Raw genomic sequence first — 23597 nt, 5'->3', positions numbered from 1 at the left:
CTCTTCCCTCTCCACTCCTGGAGCTGACAAACAGTTCCACTGGGTTATACATGTATCATTGTTCAAAATCTATTTATGGAGGTGGGGGGCGCTATGATTCAGTGAATTGAGAGCCAGGCCTAGAGATGGGAGGTCCTAGGTTCAAATCTGGCCTCAGACACTTCCCAGCTGTGTGACCCTGGACAAGTCACTTGACCCCCATTGCCTAGCCCTTACCAGTCTTCTGCCTTGGAGCCAATACACAGTATTGATCCAAGATGGAAGGTAAGGGTTTAAAAAAACAAACAAACAAACATTTCCATGTTATTCATATTTGCGGTAGAATGATCCTTTAACATCAAAACCTCAATCATATCCCCCTCAAAATATGTGACCTCTCCAGTGTTTTTCTTCCATGTTTCTGCTCCCATAGTTCTTTCTCTGGATGTGTAGATAGCATTCTTTCTCACATGTTCCTCTGGATTGTCCTAGGTCATTGCATTGCTGCTAGTAGAGAAGTCCATTCTCTGTGTACAATGGTCTCCTGGTTCTGCTCCTTTCACTCTGCATCACTTCCTGAAGGTTGTTCCAATCTCCATGGAGTTCCTCCAGTTCATTATTCCTTTGGGCACAATAGTATTCTCTCACCATCAGATACCATAATTTGTTCAGCCATTCCCCAATTGAAGGGCATCCCCTCATTTTCCAATTTTTGGCCACCACAAAGAGCGCAGCTATGAATATTCTTGTACGAGTCTTTTTCCTTATTATCTCTTTGGGGTACAAACCCAGCAGTGCTATGGCTGGATCAAAGGGGAGGCAGTCTTTTAAAGCCCTTTTGTATAGTTCCAGAATGGTTGGACCAATTCACAACTCCACCAGCAATGTATGTGTCCCAATTTTGTCACATCCTCTCCAACATTTATCACTTTCCTTTGCTGCCATGTTGGCCAGTCTGCTAGGTGTAAGGTGGTACATCAGAGTTGTTTTTATTTGAAAAAAAATTACTTTTTCTTTACTGCAAATATATAGAGAGAGTATATGTGAAGTTATATATTCACACATGTTGTAATGTAAACTCTTTGAAGACAAAAATGGTTTCCTTTTCTTCTTTGAATCCCCAGACCCTAGCATAGCACCTAGCAAAAAGTTACCACTTCACAAATGCTTATAATTATTCATCTTTTGTAGTTCTAAAATCGTGGAGTAAAGTCTGTGTCTTCATCCTAATTTTGATTTTCTCAATTAAAAATATTTTAATTATTTTTAACATTCTTTTCTTTTTAATTGAGTTAGGAAGGAAGGAAGGAAGGAAGGAAGGAAGGAAGGAAGGAAGGAAGGAAGGAAGGAAGGAAGGAAGGAAGGAAGGAAGGAAGGAAGGAAGGAAGGAAGGAAGGAAGGAAGGAAGCAAGGAAGGAAAGATTACATTTCAGGTAGCACTCAAAGATCATCAAGTCTCTCTCTGAAGGTGGATAGCATTTTTTCCTTATAAATCCTTTGGAATCATCTTGGATCATTAAATTGATCAGAGTAGCCAAGTTTTTCACAGCTGATCATCATTACTACATAATTACTGTGCACAATAATTATCCAGTTTTTCTTGCTTTACTTTGTATCAATTCATAAAGGTCTTGCCATTTTTTTTCTGAAACCATGTCCTTAATGATTTCTTATAGCCCAATAGTATTCCATTTTTCCCTGAAGGATTATACTTAGTTTTGCATAGTAAGTTTTTCTTTGTTGTAATCCTAGCTCTTTTGCCTTCTATACTATCATAATTTAAGTCACCTGCTCCTTTAATATAGCAGCTGCTAAATTTTGTGTCACTGTGGTTCCATGATATTTAAGTTATTTCTTTCTGCCTGCTTGGAATATTTTCACCTTTACCTGAGAGCTCTGGAATTTAGCTATAATGTTTCTAGGAGTTTTCATTTGGAGATGTCTTTTAGGAGGTGACCAGGGGATTCTTCCAATGTCTATTTGACCTTCTAGATTTAATATATCAGGACAGTTTTCCTTTTTGTTTCTTGAAATATGATGTCTAGACTCTTTTTTTTAAATCACAGTTTTCAGGGAGTCCAGCAATTCTTAAATTATCTCTCTTCAATCTATTTTACAGGTAAGTTGTTTTTCCAATGACACATTTCAGATTTTCTTCAAATTTTAATCCTTCTTATTGTTTTGTTTCTTGATATCCTTTGATATTGGTTCTTGACATCTTTATTGTATCTTGATATCATGTAGTCATTAGTTTCTACTTGTCCAATTCTAATTTTTTGGAAATTATTTTTGTGAGTTTTTGTGCCTCTTTTTCCTTTAGTCGAGTCTGCTTTTTAAAAAGTTCTTTTCTTCACTAAATTTTGGTTCTTCTTTTACCATTTGGTCAATTCTGTTTCTTAAGATGTTATTTTCTTCACTGTTTTATTGTGCCTCTTTTAACAAGGTGATAATTTTCTTCATATTTTTCTTGCATCACTTTCATTTCTTTTCTCAAGTGTTCCCTTACCACTCATCCCTTTCTTTAAATCTTCCAGGAATTCTTGGTGGACTTGGGTCCAATTAGCATTTTTCTTTAATGCTTTGCTTGTAGCTCTTTTCACATTGTTAGCTTCTTCTAAGTTTATGTCTTGGTCTTCCCTACTACTGTAGTTACTTTTTTAAGATTGTTATTTTCTTGTTTATTTGCTCATTTTCCCAGCCTATTTCTTGATTTTTAATTTTATGCCAAATTTTGGCTCTGTTCACTTGGAGATGGGGAAGCACTATTCCATGTTTCAGAATTTTTTGTTTTATTGTTTTCAGAGCTAGTTCCGGGAGTATGCAAATTATTGGTGGTTCCAAGTGGTGTGATCAGGATAGAGGTGTAGTTTCTGCTCTCCTGGTCTGGGCTCTGGTCTTTACCTTGGAAGGGTCCCTACTCCCCTTGAAATACAAGTGCTGGCACTCCTTTTGACCCTGGAATTGTTTTCTTTTCTCCTAAAGCTCCTCTCTGCCTTGGAACTGTGTTTAAAGATCTCTTCTTCCTTATGACCGACCACAGGTATTCCTTTCTACCCTAGAACTGTGACCCAGAACTTTGTATGGACAATAGAGTTGCTAAACCATGCTAGCCATACTGAATGCCAGCAAAGGATCTCCTGTAATCTCTTTCTGACTAGTTTTCTTACCTTTTTATTCATATCTGGGTTAACAGCTACTCGTGCTACTGTTGCCTCTGCTGCCTTGGCCACCTCTAAGGGCCATAGCTGGTGCTCTTTATAGCATGTGACCTTGGTCAGCCCTCACCCCAGTATTACAGACCTCTCCTGCGGAACTCCTAAATTGTGCTAGACTGGAAAAATTTCTTAGTTTCACCTTTTTGTTGGCTCTTCTGCTCCAAAATTTGACTTATACATTTGTTTTAAAGTTGTTTGGAGGGGAATGTTGAGAGAGTTTAGCTGGGTTTTTGCCTGTACTCTACCATCTTGGCTCCCTCAATAAATATCCCACTCTCTCAAATTAGATTCCCAGAATAATTGCTACTTCCCCTCAGGGTTCTAATTTAAAAACCTCTGCTTTATATTATCTCACTTGGTGAGTTCATCAGCTTCCATTAATTCAATTACTTCCTTATTACAGCCAAGGGTACCACCATCTTTCTAGTCACTCAGGCACAAAATATAGGTGTTAACTTCAACTCTTCACCTTCTCATTCCACCTATCTAATCTTTCACATCTTGTTTCTCCCAACACAGCTTATCTCCTATGTGTCCCCTTCTCTCTACTCAGACAGCTGACATCTTGGTGCAGTCCTTCATTACCTCACAGATGAACTGTTAATAACCTGTTGATGGGTTCTTAACTCCCTCAAGTTGCTTCCCATTATAGTCCATTTTCCCCACAACTACTTAAGGGATCTTGCTAAAAAAGCAGATTTAGCCATGTCGCCTCCTTTCTCAAACTCCAGGATCACCTCCAGGATCAAAAAGAAAATTCTCTATGTGTATTTTAAAGCCTTTCACAATCTGACCCCTTCCTTCCTTTCCAGTCTTCTTTCATTCTCTTACCCTCAGAATAATCTATGATCCAGTGACACTGGACTCTTTGCTCTTCCTCACAAACAGCACTTTATTTCCCAACCCCAGGCATGTTCATTGACTGTTCCCCATTCAACTCCACCTCCTGACTTCCCTGACTTCTTTTCAACACCCAATTCAAATCCTCCCTTCTACAAGAGATCTCTTTCAGCCTTCCCCATCCCTCTGAGATTACATGGACTGTATGTATCTTATATGGGCATGTTTTTTACATATTGTCCCCATCCCCAACATTAGGCAATGAGGTCCTTGAGGGCAGAGGTCATATTTTTGCCTTTGTATTCTATTGCTTAGCCCAATGACTGGCACATAGTAAATGTTTAATAAATGCTGGTTGATATTTTTGTTGAAAGAAGGAAGGAGGGAGGGAGGAAGGAAGGAAGGAAGGAAGGAAGGAAGGAAGGAAGGAAGGAAGGAAGGAAGGAAGGAAGGAAGGAAGGAAGGAAGGAAGGAAGGAAGGAAGGAAGGAAGGAAGGAAGGAAGGGAAGGAGGGAGGGAGGGAGGGAGGGAGGGAGGGAGGGAGGGAGGGAGGGAGGGAGGAAAGAAGGTTGGTTCCTAGGCTCAGATTTTTTTCCTTATTATTGGTGTCACCATGGACAAATCAATTTCCCTTTCTGGGGGAAAGTCTTCATCTATAAAATTATTGGTTTGGAAAAAATAACTTCTAAGGTTCTTTCAAGCTTATAAATCTATGGTGCTATAATCTCTTCAAGCTTTAAAGCTTATCATCTTAGGAACTTCAGATCAATTTAACACATGCTTATTAAACCCCACCAAGTAATAGATATTGTGCTGGGACCCTGAAATCACATTAGCTTATCACAAATCACATGGTAGGACCAGTGCCTAAATACAGGGTAACAATAAGAGGGCAGCAGGAATGGGCTAATAATGGTTAACATCCACACAGTGCTTTAAACTCGGCAGAGTGTTTTACATGCATTATTTTATTTGAGGTTCCCAACGGTTCTGGTTTCTGTGGTTTCCTTCAAGCCCTAGCTGCAATCCCCCCTTCCACAGGAAGCCTTTCCCAGTCTCTCCCTTTTTTTTTCATAACCTCCAAAAAAATCTTTATAATTATTCCAAATGTTTACAAATACAAATATTTCCATATGTAAAGAAAAAGAAAATATTGCACAAATGAAATCACAAATCTCCTATATATTTTACTTACTTTTCTTCATATTTAGTTAGCAGATCCCATCCAGTAGTGTCCCAACCCCTCCTTGCCCTTTCCACCTCACATAGGATATCATCATGGAGGCCAACAGGTTTATATAAATTAAGTCTTTCATGTTTTATCATGTGTTGTTGGTCAGTTGTTTCAGTTGTGTCTGACTCTTCATGACCAAATTTGGGGTTTTCTTGGCAAAGACACTGGGATGGTTTACCGTTTCTGTCTTCAGGTCATTTTACAGATGAAGAAACTGAAGCCAATAGGATTAAGTGACTTGCCCAGAATCACATAGCTAGTAAGTCTCAGCAACCAAATTTGAACTCAGGTCTTCCTAACTCCAGGCCCTGCGCTCTATCCACCTCACTGCCCCTAGAACAAAGTTGGCGTTTAATAAATGCTTATTGATTTTTTTACTAACTACAGGTATTATTATCCTCATCTTACAAAGAGGAAACTGAGGATTACTAGGCCAGTCTCACTCAGTGTTTTGAACATTAGTTTTCCTGACTCTCAGTCCATTACTCTATATGCCCAGCTGTGGTGATTCTTTCCCGCCCATGGAAAGGATGAGTGATGGCCACAAGAGCTTGAATATTTCCCACTGCACTAGTTGGAAGCTACACCACATAGTTTACTGTGTCCTTCCCTTCCCCTGCCGTCATCATATGTATCATTTCTTTCCCTCTCTCTCCTCCCCAGGACTCCCAATCATTGGACACAGCAATTCAGAGTGCCCTTGCAGCCCTCTACCCACCCTTTGAAGCTACAGCTCCAACCATCCTTGGCCAGGTGTTCCGCCTCCTGGAGATTCACTATCAGGGAGATGGGCTCTGCTGCCTCCTGGATTTCCTGATACCTGCCAAACGCCTTTTTGAGCAAGTCAGGGAAGCAGCCTGTGTAAGTCAAGAAAGGGGGAGGAATAGGGATGGGAGATCAACCAGCTTTGGATTTCCTGAGCATCTCAGGCACCTAGGAATCTAAGTGGGAGTTCTGGCAGAATGCAATTAGAAATTCCTCCCATTCTATTCCCTAATAGTACTACTTAATATGAGAGAAACAAGGAAGTAGGATGAGTCTTGCTCTTAGGGGAAATGAGGAAATAAGATATTATAATTATGTCAGTGAGAGAAATATGTCAGTGAGATGAGTGTGTCTTCTGTCAGTGGAAGCAGTTTGAAAATTGGATGATTGTTCACGATGTTGATAGAAGAAAGACATAACACTAGAAAGAACATATTTTTAGAGTCAGGAGATATGGATTCAATTCTTGGCTGTGCCATATGTTAGCCATTAGACCTGGGACAAGTAAGTTTTCTTCTCAGGATTTTAGTTTCTTCATCTTTAAAATAAGTGGGTAGGAGCAGCTAAGTAACCCAGTGGATAGAATCAGGAGGACCTGGGTTCAAATTTTGTCTCAGACATATCCTAGTTGTGTGACTCTGGGCAAGTCATTTAACCCCAGTTGTCTAGTCCTTACCACTCTTCTGCCTTTGAACAGTATCAATTCTAATACAGAAGGTAAGGGTTTAAAAAAATAAAATGTGGGGGCAGCTGGGTAGCTCAATGGATTGAGAGCCAGGCCAAGAGACGGGAGGTCCTAGGTTCAAATCTGACCTCAGACACTTCCCAGCTGTGTGACCCTGGGCAAGTCACTTGACCCCCATTGCCTAGCCCTTACCACTCTTCTGCCTTGGAGCCAATACACAGTATTGACTCCAAGATAGAAAGCAAGGGCTATTAAAAAAAATTTTTTAAATGTGTTAGATAAGGGATAAGGGATAAGTTGAAGAGCCAGAGTCCCTCCCTCTCCCTCTCCCTCTCTCTCTCTCTCTCTCTCTCTCTATCTATCTATCTATCTATCTATCTATCTATCTCTATCTCTCCCTCTCTCTCTCTTTCTCTCTCTCTCTATCTATCTCTCCCCCCCTCTCTCTCTTTCTCTATCTCTCTCTCTTTTTCTCCTTCTTTCTCCCTCTCCTTTTTTCCTCTTTCTATTCTCTCTCTCTATCTCTTTTCTCTTGTTTCCCTCTCTTGCCTCTCTCTCCAAGACTACAAAGAAGATTGCAGCTATGTGTCCTGTCTCACAAGCAGGAAAAAGAAATGTCCCTCCTCTCTCAAGCCCTGACACCACCTCCATCCCTCATTCAGGCTTGTAGAGGTTAAGTCATCATTCTTTCCACCAATGAGGAGAGTCTTATACAGGCTCAAACCTGGGCAACAGGAGAAATTAGAAAACAGGAAAGTTGTATCTTTTGTAAGTGGGAAAAGTAAAGTCCTGTTACAGTTGTGCTCTGAGTCTATGGAAGGAATAAGTAAGATGGCTGTGTGTTACATAAATGGAAGTATTAAGGAAATGGGATAATATGCCTCAATTTCATCACAGAAATAAAGTAACAGGTTGGTTAAGTATTTGCCATATTATTTGCAGGCAGGTCTTCTAAATGAGGATGATTCTAATTCTGGGCTGCCATGGCAACTTATTCATCCTGCTCTGGCCTCTCCCCATATCAGTCATTCTGTACTTTGATTTTGGGAGTAGAAAGGGAGGGAAAAGGGGGAAAGAAGGGAAAATGGCACCAATGCCCTAAGTGCTTGGAAGCCTTGATTCATGGCCTGGCATCATGGGAATTTCCCCAGTCTGCTCAGGGAAGGTCATCCCACCCAGATGGAAATACTAGAGAGAGCATCTCAGAATGTTCCTAGTCTCAGTGGCTTGCATAGCTGACTCATCCCTCCTGAGTCAGTTTTTTAATCTAGAGTCTGACCAGGCTCCCAGGCTGCGGCAAGATTCAAAGGGAAACCATCCCACATACTCTGTGTGTCTGCCAACTGTTCTATGTTGTTATTTAATATTTATTAAGCACCAGGAGGGGAAAAAATCAGAGGCCCAACCTAATGATTCCCACCCACAGTGCTCTAGCAATAATAAATGGCAATTGTACCCATCACAAAAGAACTCTGGGAGCCAGAAATGTTCCCTCTATTTCTTGCCATGCACAAAATGCATGCAGAGCCTATGTGCCCATCTGTAAAGCCTAAAGGGAAAAGACTTTTTAATAGTAAATTGAGAATTTAGAGAGCAAAGCACCTGTCCCCTAAACCATGAATGGGTTCTGAGTGGGATGACTCAGTTTTTGAGATTTTTCCTTTGATTCCTTGTAAGTCTGCTTTTCTCTCATCTCTCTTATTCACTCTTTCCTTACCCAATCCAATCAGTACACTGTCTTTACTATAGTCATCTACCTCCAGCCTAGTTCAAGTCTTGTCTCTCCTCTTTTCCCTGTGAGTGGGTGTTTAATAATGATCAAAATAACAATAGTAGCTCACATTTAAACAGTACTAACTATGTGCCAGGCACTGTGCTAAGTGTTTTATAAATATTAATCTCATTGGATCCTCACAATAACTCTGGGAAGTAGGTATTGTTGTTATATATATATATATATATATATTTTATATATATATATATATATATATATATATATAGAGAGAGAGAGAGAGAGAGAGAGAGAGAGAGAGAGATTTTTATAGATTTTATAGATGAGGGAACAGAGACAGACAGATTAAATGATTCACCCACGGCCATATAGCTAGTTCAGATTTGAACTCAGGTTTTCTTGACTCCAGGCCTAAGGGCACTATCCACTATACCACTTTACTGCCTTTTTATATTCTCCTTTGTTGCATGTGTCCCAGGTGAGAGTCTCTTGCATTGAGTGGTTCTACAAGCTGTCAGAATTCTCAAGGGACAAGATATAGCAAAGGTCTTGGGCGATGATGAGACTTAACTAGGAATTCTGGCACTTGGAATGAGATGAGGGTGCTGGAGCTTGCAGAAAGACAGGAAGGCCAGCCTTGAGAAAGGATCTGGAGAGAACCAGGTTGTGGCCCCAATTCACCTGGGATATCAAATGACCTCAGGATTCCATTCTTGGGGCCCTAGGGGACTTTTCCTTTATTACACCACAGGTAGCTTTCCTGTGAGTGTCATGGAGGATGCACACTTCTTAGGGAGTCCAGTTTGTCATTTCCTCCCAGTCAAGGATACTCAGAGATTTTTAAGACACCTCAAGCCCTACCTCAACCTCCCCCCAGGAGGTAGTGGGTAAAAGAAAGGTGTGGCAGTCATATCCCTAAACCCTGTGATGCAGCAAGAACCTATGGCAGATAAGGCTGTCTCAGAAAAAGTCGTAGAAAGATTATCTATCCTGGACCTGGTTATGAGAGTGGGGGAACAACTGTAGCTGAGGACAGAGTCCAGTAGCATGGGTTCAACTCCTGGGAAGATGGATCTCTTAGTCGGTGCCCCAAATACTCAACTCCCTTAACTGCCCCTTTGTGTACTCTGGGCTCCTTCAACCTCCTCTATTCCAACTCTTCCAAGACTAGGGAACAGAGAGTTGATAATGAAGCTTTTGAATCTATTATTCTGGAGTTCTTCCCCTTACTGGCTTTCAATATTAGAAACTGGTGACTAGCAGGAATGGATTTTGGTGCAGGTCTCTACTTTGACCAGGGCTTACAGGACGAGGATGGTGTATGGTTTTCTCGCCTTAGAAGGCTTTCCCGTAAGCCCACTGCAAAGGCTTAGCTAATGGTGTGAGTGTGGCTTTTATCTTTGGAGCAGAATGTTTAGGAAGACTTCCTCCTAGAGTTCTGTGTAACTTCAAGTTTGAAAGCTTTACCTCCAAAAACCTTTTCTGTGAGAAGCGTTTATAAACAGGAATATATGCTGAAATGTGCTGCTAGGAATGGGTTGTAGAGAAAAATAGATTTAAGGGTATTCAGAGCATAGGGAGTTAGGGCTATGCATGAGGAACCTCTGCTCCCATTAGGCAAGTGATCTGAGAAGCAGAAAGATGAAGCCTTTGGGGAGAGTCTGTTTTGTTTTGTTTTTGTTTTTTTTTGCATCTGATGCAAGCTGCTAAAATCATCTTAGACTGCCAACTAGGGGAGAAAGTTCTGTCTTTCTCAATTTGAGCACCTCAGGCAAAGCTGTATTTACCCCACCTCCATTTTGGTTCTGAATGATACCGTGTGGCAAGGCCAGCACTAGTTTTGTCTTTGAAAGCACTTTCTCTGTCTTATTCCCTTAAATTGTTTTATTATAAAGGTAGTAACCATCAACAAGTGGCAGAAATAATAGCAATACAATCCAGAAAAATAAGCAGAAGCAAAAAAAAAAAGTCAGAAGGAACCATATAAACAAACAAAACAATTTTGTTACTATCCTGCTCAAATTAATATAAATATTGCTTTTAATCAAACTACAAATTGTAGGCATTTGAGGTTTCGTGCATAATCTTATTCTTGTTCTTGTTCGTATATTTGAATTTGTGTTGATAATTTTACAGATGAGGAAACAGGCAAACTAAAGTTAAGTGACTTGCCCAGGATGACACAGCTAGTTGGTATCTAAGACAGGTTTGGAACTTTTAGGTCTTCCTGGTTCTTTGCCCAGTGCTCTATCCATTTTACCACCCAGCTGCCCCCCAAAATAATATAATATAAAGAAGATTACAAAGGAATCAATTATATTAAAATACATGTATTATGTGTATATATAAATGTGTGTGTGTGTGTGTGTGTGTGTAAGCAAGTTCATTGACCCCACTCTCCACTTCATTCATCAGTATGTCTGGCAGCAGTGAAGGCAGTAGATAATGGGAATAATCCAAGGTTGAGGCTTGGCAGGACAAGTATGGCAGCATGATCAAAGGACAAGGGAAGTAAAAGAAGACAATGCTGCAGAGTTTAAATTATTCATGAAGAGGTCAAGATAGGAAAGGAGTAGAGTGATAGCTAGGTGGCACAGTAAACAGAGTGTCAGGCTGAGAATCAAGAAGACTTGAGTTCAAATCCAGCCTCAGACAGTTAGTAGCTATGTGACCCTGGGCAAGTCACTTAACCCTATTTGCCTTAGCTTCCTCGTCTATAAAATGAACTGGAGAAGAAAATGACAAACTACTCCAGTATGTTTGCCAAGAAAACCCCATAGGGGGTCATAGAGAGTCAAACATGACTGAAATGACTGAACAACAATAATCAATACAGGGTGGTATCTTGGGAAAGAACTGAAGGGTCAAGGACTGAAGGTCACAGTGTAGAAGAAGAATAAGATTTGGAGTTGCAAGTCAGAGGTAGAAGTGATATGATAATAAATGTGAACATACACATGTCAGGAGTGTGAAAAACCAATCAACAAATATTTATCAAGAATATAAGATAATTGAAACATTCTGCTGGAAATTCTACCAAGAAATCTCAAGTTGGGAGGAATTCTCAGAAATTCAAATGAATCTATGATCTCAATAATGCAGATTACAACTCATCTCTGCCTTCTAATCCTACACAGTGCTTGTCCATATCCTTCCATGAGGATCTTCCTGAGATGTTCAGGGTAGGTTTTGAGTTTATGGAATAGCCAATGATCAAGGATAAAGACTAATTACCATATTTCACAATAATGAATAGAGAAAGGATGCCTTTGCCCTTGCTGGAGGGAGCCAATTCCTACCTCATCCTCCCTATCAACCTCTGAATTCATGTAAGGAGACCAAATTATAGTCACCCTTTCAGAGAAGATAAGCCAGAGAAGAATACTGTTATCACAATCATGAGGACAGAATAAATGATCTTTGGGGAAGCAAGACAGCAGCTATTGCCAATAACTCTATGAGTGTCTCTCCCCTTCTGAGGTTGCCTGTAGGCAGATTACATAAAGCAGATTTCTGAGCCATTATTTTTGAGTGGCCTTCATATTTCAAAACTGACTCTGCTGTCAGGAAGGAGATCAAGAAAACCATAAGACCAGGACAGAGCTCTGTAGGGGAAGAGGAACACAACTCTGAGACTGTCTGGTTACATGAATGGCTTTCTCTAAGTACCTATTTATTGGTGCTCCCAAGTTGCGTATGTGTGTGTGTATGTGTGTGTGTGTGTGTGTTCTTTATGCAGTGAATGTACTACAAATTGCATCCTTAAAAATACCTTCTGAACTATGGGAGTAGAAACATAGAAGAAAAACATATGATTTATCACCTGTTTATATGGGTATAGGATTTGGGGTTTGGGCTTTAAAAGATTACTCTATTACAAAAAATGAATAATATGGAAAAAGGTATTGAGTGATAACACATGTATAACCTGTGGAATTGCTTGTCAGCTCCGGAAAGGGAGAGAAAAGAGGGGAGGAAGAGAGTATGAATTATGTAACCTTGGAAAAATACTTTAAAATAATTTAATTTTTAAAATATACCTTCTGAGTGCAACAGGTCCTAGGACCTGCTGTTCATATTTCAAAACTGACTCTGCTGTCCTAGGACCTGTTGCACTCAGAAGTCACAGAACCCCAACAAGGAAGCCATAGATAAAGTGCTGAGCCTTGAGTTAGAATTACATGAGTTCAAATAGGACTTCAGATACTTAAAGGCTACATGACCTTGGGTGGATTATTTAACTCAGTTTTACTCAACTGCAAAATAAGGTTAATTGTACCTACCTCCTAAAGTTGTTATGGAGACCAAACAAAATCTTTGTAAAGTATTTTGTAAACCTTAAAGTGGCATATAAATACTATTTATTATTATATCATAATGATTATAATAGTCATGGTAATGAGGTGCCTATGCTCTGGGTCAGTGGAGGAAAATAAGGAAGTGGAATGATTTCATCAATCAGTTAATAAGCACTTGTTAACCCCTTTTTGAGGGTCAGGCATGGTGCTAAGAGCAAGGAATACAAAAAAAAAAAATCAAAAATTGTCTCTGGCCTCAAGGAGCTTACAGATTAATGGGGGGTTGCATCAAGTAAATAACCAGATACATGCAAGACCTATACAGAGCAGATGGAAGGGAATCTCATAATCTCCAAGGGACAATTTCATCAAGAGGTCAAAATAAAAGGTAGCATAATGGAAGCTAGGTGGCTCTGTGGATAGAACACGGGACTTGGAATTAAGACCCAGGAGAAACAGAAAAGGCCTCCTGAAGAAAATAGAATGTTAGCCATGTCTTAAAAGAATCCAGGGAATTCAAAAAGTACAGGTGAGATGGTGGAATCCTCTAAGGAAGGCAGTGTAGCTGAATCATAGAATTCATGGAGAAAAGTAAGATATAAGTAGCCCAGAAAGGTAGAAAGTGGTCAGGTTAGTAAGAGCTTTAACTGCCAAGTAAAGAGTTTTCTATTTGGCCCTTAAAATCCTTGGGAGCTCACTGAGTGAGAAAGTGACCTAGTCAGATCTATGCTTTAGGAAAATCACCTTGCCAACTGAGTGGAGGATGAACTGGAGGGAAGAAAGGCTTAAAGCAAGGAGACCAGTTCGAAATCCAAGTGAGAGGTAATAAAGACATGAACTAGGTCAACTGTATGAGTGGAGAGAAGGGACTGTATCTGAGAGATATTGTGAAGGTAGAAATGATAGCACTTAGCACAATGTCTGGCACATAGTAGGTGTTTAATAAATGTTTATCAAATAAATTAATATATGGAGTCAAAAACAGTAAAAAGTGAAGGATGCCACTGAAGTTGCTGGCCTGCATAGTGATACCCTCAATGGTAATAGAGAAATTTGTTTTTCTTCTATTTTTTTAAATTATTTTGATTTGATTTGATTGTTTCCTGTTGTCTTAAAGAGTCATTAGCTTCTATTTCCCTTATTCTAATTTCTAGGGAGTTGTTTTCTTTTTGAGCTTTTGTGCTTCCTTTTGAACAATTCTACTCTTTATGGAGTTGTTTTCTTCAGTGTTTTTGCCTCCATTTCCATTCAGCCTGTTCTAGTTTTTAGGGAGTTGGCTTCTTCGGTGGATTTCCCCCAAGTTGTTGAATATATCTATCATTTTTCTTGTATTTTTTAATTTTTAAATTTCTTTTTAAGTTCTTCCAAGAGTTCTTTTGGGAACTGACATCCTTTCTCATTTTCCTTTGGGGTTTCACATTTTTCCTTTTTTGCCATTGTTGTCCTCTTCTGAGTTTATATTTTGAGCTTATCTGTTACTAAAGTAACTTTATAAGGTTAGGTTTTTTCTTTTCTTTTGCTCATTTTTCTAGTCATTATTATTTTTTCCTCCTTATTGTGTCTATCTGTTGGGGTTCTTCTCTATTCCTGGAGTAGAGGGAGCATTGTTCCAAGCTTGCAGTGTAGCCTTCTCTGGTATTTGGGGTAAGCCCAGCTATCTTTGGATATCATATTGTGTACATTGAGGGGGTTACCCAGCTGGCTTCTGGTGGGGAGGCCTGTAACTCTTTTGTCCAGGTGGATTCTGTTCCTCTTGCTGACTGTACCCTGTTGTCTTGTGGGCTGGGCTATTCCCCAACTTTGCCATTTCATTGCCTCAGTGCTTTGGGCTGGTCTGTCCCAGTTCTCCTAATGTCACACTTACTGGGTACACTTATATAATGTCAGAAGTCAGATTACAAAAAAGCAAAGACAGTGCAAAGAAAATAGGAGCATCCAGTGTAAATGTCTTTCTCAAAAAGTTTAGCTACAAATGAGAAAAGGTAGGATTAAATGAGTTTTTAGGCATCTGGGGGAAATGAGCATGTTTTTAGAAATCAGAGAAAGAACCAGGAGGGATGAAGAGATTGAAAATAAGAGTTGGGAGAATAATGAATATTATTTTTCTGAAGAAGTCAGGATTGGTGGAAATCAAAGGCACATATAAAAGGTTTTGCCCTGAGAAGGAGAAGGACTGTCTCTTTATCTGAGTCTGGAGCAAAGGAGAAGAGAAGGGGGAACTATATTTAGATGATGCAAGAATAGGAAAGTCCCTGGCAAGTGATCTCAGTATTTTTGACTATGTATAAGGTTGCCAGGGTTGGGGAGGGGTTACCTTGGGAAGCCTGAGGAGAGATGAAAATTTGGATCATCCATTATGGAGAGTGGAATAGTGAATTGATTATGTTCTATGAGAAAAGAAGTAGAATCAATCAAGAATTTATTATGGGTCTGCTATGTGCCAGGCACTGTGCTAGACACCAAAGAAAAATAGGCAAAATTTAAATAGTCACTGTTCTTAAGAACTTTACATTCTACTATAAAAAGATAGAGATGGTTGTGCCCTATTTTGAAAGAAGTGAGTGACATGACTTTATCATATATCATGGATAGAAGTAAAATAAATAAAATTGTGGCCTATAGAAATAGGGATATTTTTAGGAAATGTTGATATTAGTAATATTTTGGTCTAAAATATTAAATGTGAAACTACATATGAATTAAAATTACTTATTATATGTTGCCATTGAGAATTATAAAAATGAGTTTAACATTCTCTTTTCTGAGTCCAAATTTCTATAAATTATACTAAGATATTAAATCATAAAGGATTCCCTAAACTTTATCCCCACCCTTGGATCAAAACTTATGGCTTCCATTAATATATTTCAAGTGCCAAAATAGTTCCATTGTCAGATAAATTTGGGAAACTATTCTAAAGAATAAAATCCTAACTCTGGATACCATATGATACCCCCAGACTCCAATAACATGTGGACCTTTAAAAAATTATGCCAGGTTTGGAGTACTTTGTGGATCAAGTATCCATGCAGACCCATAGTTTATGAACTCTCACCGATATGATTCCTTTTTATAATTTATAATTTAAGTTTTTCTTATGAACCAAACAAACATGAACAAACATGAAATTTCAAATCAAAAAGAACAAAAAAGAGGTTTGAATATGAAATTGGGAACTTATATTGTGTACAGATTTTTGAGTACATATTTATTTAACTTATCATAATAATAACAAAATTATCCTGCTTGTATTTATCCCCTTTTGATCTTTCTTTTGCTCTCTTATGTATATTTTTATGTTTTATTGAAGATTTTATTTTTATGTTACTATCACTACCTACCAATTCCCCCCACAAATTGGAGGCTCTCCTTTGAAACATGTTGAGTCAAGTAAAACCAATCTACACAACCAATGTGTTCCCTTTCCTGTCCCACCCCGAGGACATATCAGTTCAGAGAAAAAGACTTTCAGTTAAACAACATAACAAAATATATGATAAGAAAGATTCCCATATTTTCTTTGTAGAGATACAGGAGTACCTTCTGCCATATATTATCACACTATCAATAGATAAGGGGAGAGGCAGGGAATACACTGACCAGAGAAGTCACCTTGCACAGGCAATACTTGTGACCAAGTAATCACTTATGCCTCTAAAAATACAGGGCTGCCAATATACTCTGGTTATATTTCCACCTTATTCTCTACTGGGTGTCTATGTATGTGCTCAACTAACTGATCATCTGTGATGTAGCTTCTTTAGCTTGTAGCTCCAAGGGCTATTTTCAGCTCTTTAAATTTTTTTATTAATAGAATTTAATTTTAGGTATCTCTTTCCTTTCATCATACCACAAAAGGCATCATCCAGCAAACAGATATGTATATATAGATGATATCTTTCATGTTTCCATTTTTCAATTCATTCTTTAGAGGTGAACATTCACAAGTTATTCTTCAAATATTAAATCTGTAACTGAATATAATATTCTCTTTGTTCTATTCATTTCATTTTTCATTATCTCATGTAGTTTTTAAAAAATTAACCTGGGGGGACAGCTAGGTAGCTCAATGGATTGAGAAATAGGTCAAGAGATGGGAAGTCTTGGGTTCAAATTAGGTCTCAGATAAATCCTAGCAATGTGACCCTGGACAAGTCATTGTTTAGTCCTTATTGCTCTTCTGCCTTGGAACTAATACAAAGTATTGCTTCTAAGAAAGAAAGTAAGGGTTTAATTTTTTTTTTAATAAAGCTAACTTGCTTATCATTTCTTATAGAGCAGGAATATTCCATCACAATCATATGCCACAATTCTTGTTCTTTGCCACCACAAAGGAATTGCTATAAATATTTGAGAACATATAGGTTCTTTTCTTTCTCTCCCTATCTCCTTGGAAAACAGACCTAGAAATGGTATTACTGAGTCTAAGGATATACATATGTTGGTAACTCTCTGGGTATAATTCCAAATAGCAGGGGCAGTTGGGTAGCTCAGTGGATTGAGAGCCAGACCTAGAGATAGGAGGTCCTGGGTTCAAATATGGCCTCAGACACTTCCCAGCTGTGTGTGACCCTGGGCAAGTCGCCTAACCCCCATTGCCTACTCCTTACCACTCCTGCCTTGGAACCAATACACAGTATTGATTCTAAGACAGAAGGTAAGGGTTTTTATTTAAAATAATAATTCCAAATTGCTCCAAAATGGTTGAATCAGTTCACAGTTACATCAACAGTGTATTAGGGCTCCCTGTCTTTAGCCCTTTTCCCACAAGAGACTTCAGCCAGCCATAGCTGGTAGCTAACTAAAGAAGGCGTTAGGCAGCTTACGTCTATCTTTTGAATTTTTTCTTTCCACACTTTTCACCTTCCATGAGTCTGAGTCCTCTGAAGTCACTAAACTGGGAACCTCATTAACTTTTCCCCCTTAATAGGATTTACAACCAGAAAGGACCTCAGGGGTATTTACAGTAGCACCTCATTTATGCAAACTCAACACATGTGAATTCAGGTATATACGGTTTGGCAATCAAAAAAAAAAAAAGCAGGAAAATATGTTAAAAATATTCAGTTGTGCACTAAATCTGCATCATTTTCCCAAGCAGTGTATAGTCTTGCATTATCTCACCCAATCATGCTCATACACTGAGAATCCTTAGTGTGAAAAATTAAATTATTTTGTGCCAAACATTAGCTCCCACATCAGCCTTTGTCTGGAGTTCTCTCTTGTAACAACTCATATCCACATCAGAGCAGTATTTCTCTTTGTTTTCATTTAACACTACAGTATTTATTTTTTAAATGGGTGATAAATACGTTCATATAAGAAATACTTATTAAATAATTGAATTTACTATTATGTACAATTTCCAACTTACATGAGGAGTCTTGGAACAGACTGATCATGTAAAATGAGGTCCTATTTTACTTTAACCATTTTGCAAGGGTGAAAACTGAGGCATAGAGAGGTGAAGTGTGCCCTCAGTCATGTGGCTAATACGTGTTAGAGTAGAAATACAAACCCAGACCTTCTGACTCCTAGTCCAGTGCTCTATAACACACAGCTTCTACAAACACTGTAAAAAACATTAAGCAGTTAAGAAATGCGAGGAATCAGTGAGGGCTGAAGTGGTGTGGAAAGGCTTCCTGTAAATAATAGGACTCAAGGTGAGCCTTGATGGATGAGCTAAAAGGAGATGCTAGATAGGAAGAATAATAGATAGGAGAAGGTATAAGTACCATTTCTCTGGCATGCCCCTACTCTTCCATGGGCAAGAAGTAGACTGAGATTTGCCAACAGATATTTAGAGGGCTTCTTTCAGATAGGAAGAGTGGAAAAGATGAGCCCTAGCTCAGGATTTCCTAGTTTCTGCTTCACTGACTCTAATTGTGCTTTTCTCTTCAGGCTCCATATTCACATTGCGTATTCCTCCACACGGGTTGGCCCCTATGCCTTGGGGAAAAGGTAGTGGTTCACCTTGCACCACTGAACCCCCTCCTATTACGTCAGGGAGACTTCTACCTACAAGCAGAACCACATGAAGAACAGTCTGTTTGCATAATGGTTAAATGCCTTTCTAAGGATTTAAGAAACGTGGAAGAAAGACCAGTTCCTGAGTCTTCATACCCAACTCTATTCACCAAGGAATGGCTGGAGGGCCTCAATCAAGACCTTGATAGAAGGGCCCTACATAGTTGCTTGGTGGCTACAGAAAAAGGGGTTTCTCCTGAGCCTTGGTTAAAAATAACTGCCCCCAAATTTGTCAACAAACCCCAAACAGTGACTGATCTTTCCCCCTCTCAAGTATCTCTCCAGTTAGATGCACTGGATTTAAGCACACCCAGAGGGATGCTCCAGATGGTGTCCAGTAGCAACCCAAAGCCCCCCAGCACTGCTAGTTCTCAACCACTACTCAATAAGGATACAGGATCCTGGGGGTCAGATAAGAATAAGTATCCAGGACTCATCAAAGTGGAACAAACAGGATCTTGGAAGAAATCTTGCAGATTGACTGCCCCTAGTATGGATGAGATGATCATCCAGAATCTTGAGGGGGATTATGTGGATCTCCTCAAGATTTCCAAAGAAAAAAGAGGATGTTCTTCACATAGATCAACAGTGAATCTCAATGAGTTCATCTCTTCAGATGCCAACAAACCACTGAAGAATCAAATGGTACCTCCTATCCAGAAGATACCATCTCCATCATTAGTCAACGGGGTCTCTTCTTTCCCATCTGGGTCTGAAAAATGGACTTGTGGGAAACCAGAGAGCTCCGAGGATGGGCCCTGTACACCATGCTTGAGGAGAAAGCTTAATGGGTCTACTCAGTACCAGAATTCAAGATGTCGTTACCGGGAGTCCTACTTGGCTGCTCTTCAGAACCCAGTGAGCTTCAGTTCTGGTCTGATGACTGCCATTAAAGAAGAATCAGATAACTCAAAGAATGAACCAACTTTGGAACCAGCAGCTGGAAATCATTTGGATATCTCAGAGCTCAGAAGCAGACCCAATCAGGCTTCCTCTCCCCAACTTCATGCAGCCTGCCCTCACAAAGTGGTACCCCAGGAAAGCAGAACAGAAGAAATGGGTCTACACGGCTACCTAAAATTTCTCAAGTCCTCAGCTGGTTCTAGTAGAATTCTTTCTAGGTCAGGATCTCCTACAGCCCATCAGAAATTCTCATTCCTGAAGGGACAGAGACAATCCCCATCTTCCCAGGACTCTGATCCCCCAGAGAAAGTCACACACCTGCACAATGGACCCTGGAAAATCATGTCTTCTCTTTACTCACCCAAAATGCACAGAGCAAAGTCCTCAGGAAAAGGTAATACTACTATAACTAACTCCATGGGACCCTATAGAATGCAGGAAGAGGATTTTATAACAGCTTTTTTTTAATTAAAAAAATTATCAATAGAATTTAATAATGGCCTTTCTTAATAGAAGCATGCCATCATTCCTATATATATAGATTAGCAAGTCAGTACTGGAAGGAACCTTGAGAGTCATCTGTTCCTACCCCCTCATTTTATGGATGAGAAAAAATGAAGCTTAGAGTTGGAAATATTACTTGGTCAAGGTTACAGAGGTAATAGTTGATCTTTATATAGTATTTACAGTACACACACATTATTTCATTTGAGCATCAGAATAGCTCTGACAAAGTTTACTATATAGATATAAATATAGATGTAGATATAGATATATAGATGTAGATATATATATAGATGTAGATATATATATAGATGTAGATATAGATATAGATATAGATATAGATATAGGTATAGATATAGATATAGATATAGGTATAGATATAGGTATAGGTATAGATGTAGATGTAGATGTAGATGTAGATGTAGATGTAGATATAGATATAGAAAAAGATATAGATATGTGTGTGTGGAGTCCAAGGACCTGTGTTCAAATATATGGAATCCAAAGATCAGTGTTAAAACTTTGCTTTGCCACTTACTTCCTTTGTAACTTTGGCCAAGTCCCATTACCTCACCCAGCCTCAGTGCCTTCATCTGTAAGGAAAAGAGAAGAGAGTACATATTTATTAAGTACCTACTATATGATATACACTATTCTAAGCACTTTACACATATTATCCTCACAGGAACATTGGGAAATAATGCTATCATTATCCCCATTTTTCATTTGAGCAAATTGAGGCAGAGGTTAAGTAACTTGCCCAGGGTCACAGAGCTAGGAAGTGTCTGAGGCTGTATTTGAACTTAGGTCTTCCTGACTCCAGGCCCAAGGCTCAATCTGCCTTCTGTATGATGAGGGGGTCGAATTATCTGGCCCGTGAGATTACTTTCTAGCTGCAACCCTATGGGCCTACAAATACAGTGAGATCTGTTTTACAGATGAGAAAACTGAGGCTCAGAGAGGTATAGAATGACTCGCTTGTAGCCCCACAGCTAGCGCATGTCAGGCAAAAATTAGAACCCAGTTCTTACTGATTCCATGTTGATCATTCCATCTCCTGGACTATACTGCTTACTACAAAGTGACAGTAAGTGGGTTAGAACCCAGGGGCCCAGATTCCTAACCTAACATACCACAGCACATTAAATATGATGAGGACTAAATTCAGTGGTAGATAGTACAGTACTTTGAGAAGCCCAAAGCTCTGGTTAGCAGCAAAGGGAGATTAGGATGGTATAAAACTAGTCCCTCAAAAAGCTGCATTTATCAGACTATGCTGCCCCCCAGAGGCCCAGGGGACCCCAAGCAGTTGACCCGTGCCTTCTTGCCAAAGCAGTTTCCTAATGTTCCTTTAAAATTCATGCCCACCTGTTTGTTATGAAAGAGAAAAACTTCCTCCTTGAAACAGCCACTGAACACACTCATTTTCCTTTATGGGTTTTTTCCCCCTTTTCTTTCACATAGCTGGTCCCAGTCAGACCAAAATATCTGCCCAGGAAGCATCCTCCACTCAGAGTTTTGGTGCTCAATCCAGTTCAAGTATGGAAGTCCCAGAAAGAGATTCTGCACTTTTGGAGACCCTGTCTGAGCAGCCGCTCCATGCTTGGGACCTGAAGGCTGAGATCCTGCTCTCAGGGATAGCTTGCTTACCAGGTACTGCTCCACTCATTGGGGTAGGCGAGGGAGTGGGGAGAGAGCTTTGAAGACAGTTTTTTTTTACTTCACCCTGTCTTCTCCAGACTCCCAGAATCCTCTCCATGCCTGGAAGGCACTCCCTCTCCACCTCTGACTTCTTATGATTCTTCCCCTCCCTCAATGTCTTACTTCATGGACCATTTCTCATAGGATTGAGATCTAAGGCTTTCATTTCACTCATGAGGAGAGTGAGGCTTAGGGAGGCTGAGTTACTCCTCTTTAGAACCTTCTCAGACCCTTCTTTGCTGAAAATTGACTCCTCAAATATCCCAGACCACTTTTTTTGGATCTTTTTTTCCCTTCTATTTCCATTTTGCTCTCTGTTATAGTTATAGGGACTGTGGGGCTTTTCATCTTTGTGCCCTCAGCATCTAGCACAAAGCCTGGCAGACAGTAGAAGAGCCTTTTAATGCTGGAACTGAACTAAACTGAGATGCTTGGTTAAGACCTAACATCTCCAGGAGTCATGGAATCTCAGGGCTGGGTGAGGTCTCTGACTACTCTCTAGATCAGTGGTTTTCAAAACGTGGTCTTTAGATTTCTGGGAGTCCTCAAGATCCTTTCAGGGAGTCTGGAGGAGGGTTGAAACTAATTTTTAATAATACTAAGATGATATTTCCTTATTGAAACACGCTTTCCCTTTTCCAAGAACATATCTGTATGCAGCTGGATTTTCTTCATTTCCTTCAACAAAAATAAGCTATCATAACAAAGGGAATTTGGAAAGCAGATATAAGGATCCAGCTGTCTTTGATTAAGCCAAACTTTAGATTTGAGAAAGTATGGAAAACAATGTCACTTTTTTCACTAATTTTTTATTTCAAAAAGTAGTTATTTTTCATTTTAAATGTTACTTATATAAATATGTAATGAATCAATCTATTTTAAAATGAAATAAGTATTTTAAAATTGTATCAGTTTTAATTTCTAATATTATAAGTATTAATATATATAACCCATAAAAGAAAATCTCTTTGGAAACTTCAATAATTTTTAAGAATGAAGAGGCCTTTGGAGGGGATGTGGCAAAGTAGGGACATTAATTCATTGCTGGTGGAGTTGTGAATTGATCCAACCATTCTGGAGGGCAATTTGGAAATATGCCCAAAGGGCAACAAAAGAATATCTACCCTTTGATCCAGCCATAGCATTGCTGGGTCTGTACCCCAAAGAGATAATGGACAAAAGGACTTGTACAAAAATATTCATAGCTGCGCTCTTTGTGGTGGCCAAAAACTGGAAAACGAGGGGATGCCCATCAATTGGGGAATGACTGAACAAATTGTGGTATATGTTGGTGATGGAATACTATTGTGCTAAAAGGAATAATAAAGTGGAGGAATTCCATGGAGACTGGAACAACCTCCAGGAAGTGATGCAGAGCGAGAGGAGCAGAACCAGGAGAACATTGTACACAGAGACTAATACACTGTGGTATAATCGAACGTAATGGACTTCTCCATTAGTGGCGGTGTAATGTCCCTGAACAATTTGCAGGGATCTAGGAGAAAAAAACACTATTCATAAGCAAAGGATAAACTATGGGAGTGGAAACACCGAGGAAAAGCAACTGCCTGAATACAGCGGTTGAGGGGACATGGCAGAGGATAGACTCTAAATGAACACTCTAATGCAAATATTATCAACAAAGCAATGGGTTCAAATCAAGAAAACATGTAATGCCCAGTGGATGTACGCGTCGGCTATGGGGGGTGGGAGG

At 39.4% G+C, this 23597-nt stretch overlaps 1 protein-coding gene across 1 annotated transcript in view; it reads left to right on the top strand.

Moving 5' to 3' along the window:
• Positions 1 to 23597, top strand: part of KIAA1755 (KIAA1755 ortholog) — a 78027-nt gene that overhangs the window by 6229 nt on the left and 48201 nt on the right. The window contains exons 2-4 of the mRNA XM_007474370.3: positions 5932 to 6129; positions 18650 to 20072; positions 21647 to 21835. Coding sequence (XP_007474432.2) covers positions 5932 to 6129; positions 18650 to 20072; positions 21647 to 21835 — 1810 coding nt within the window. The remainder of the gene's footprint in view (positions 1 to 5931; positions 6130 to 18649; positions 20073 to 21646; positions 21836 to 23597) is intronic.

This window comes from Monodelphis domestica, chromosome 1 (assembly GCF_027887165.1).
Source record: "Monodelphis domestica isolate mMonDom1 chromosome 1, mMonDom1.pri, whole genome shotgun sequence".
Lineage (NCBI taxonomy): Eukaryota > Metazoa > Chordata > Mammalia > Didelphimorphia > Didelphidae > Monodelphis > Monodelphis domestica.
The sequence above is the reverse complement of the archived record's forward strand: the minus strand, read 5'-3'. Positions and strand labels throughout refer to the sequence as shown.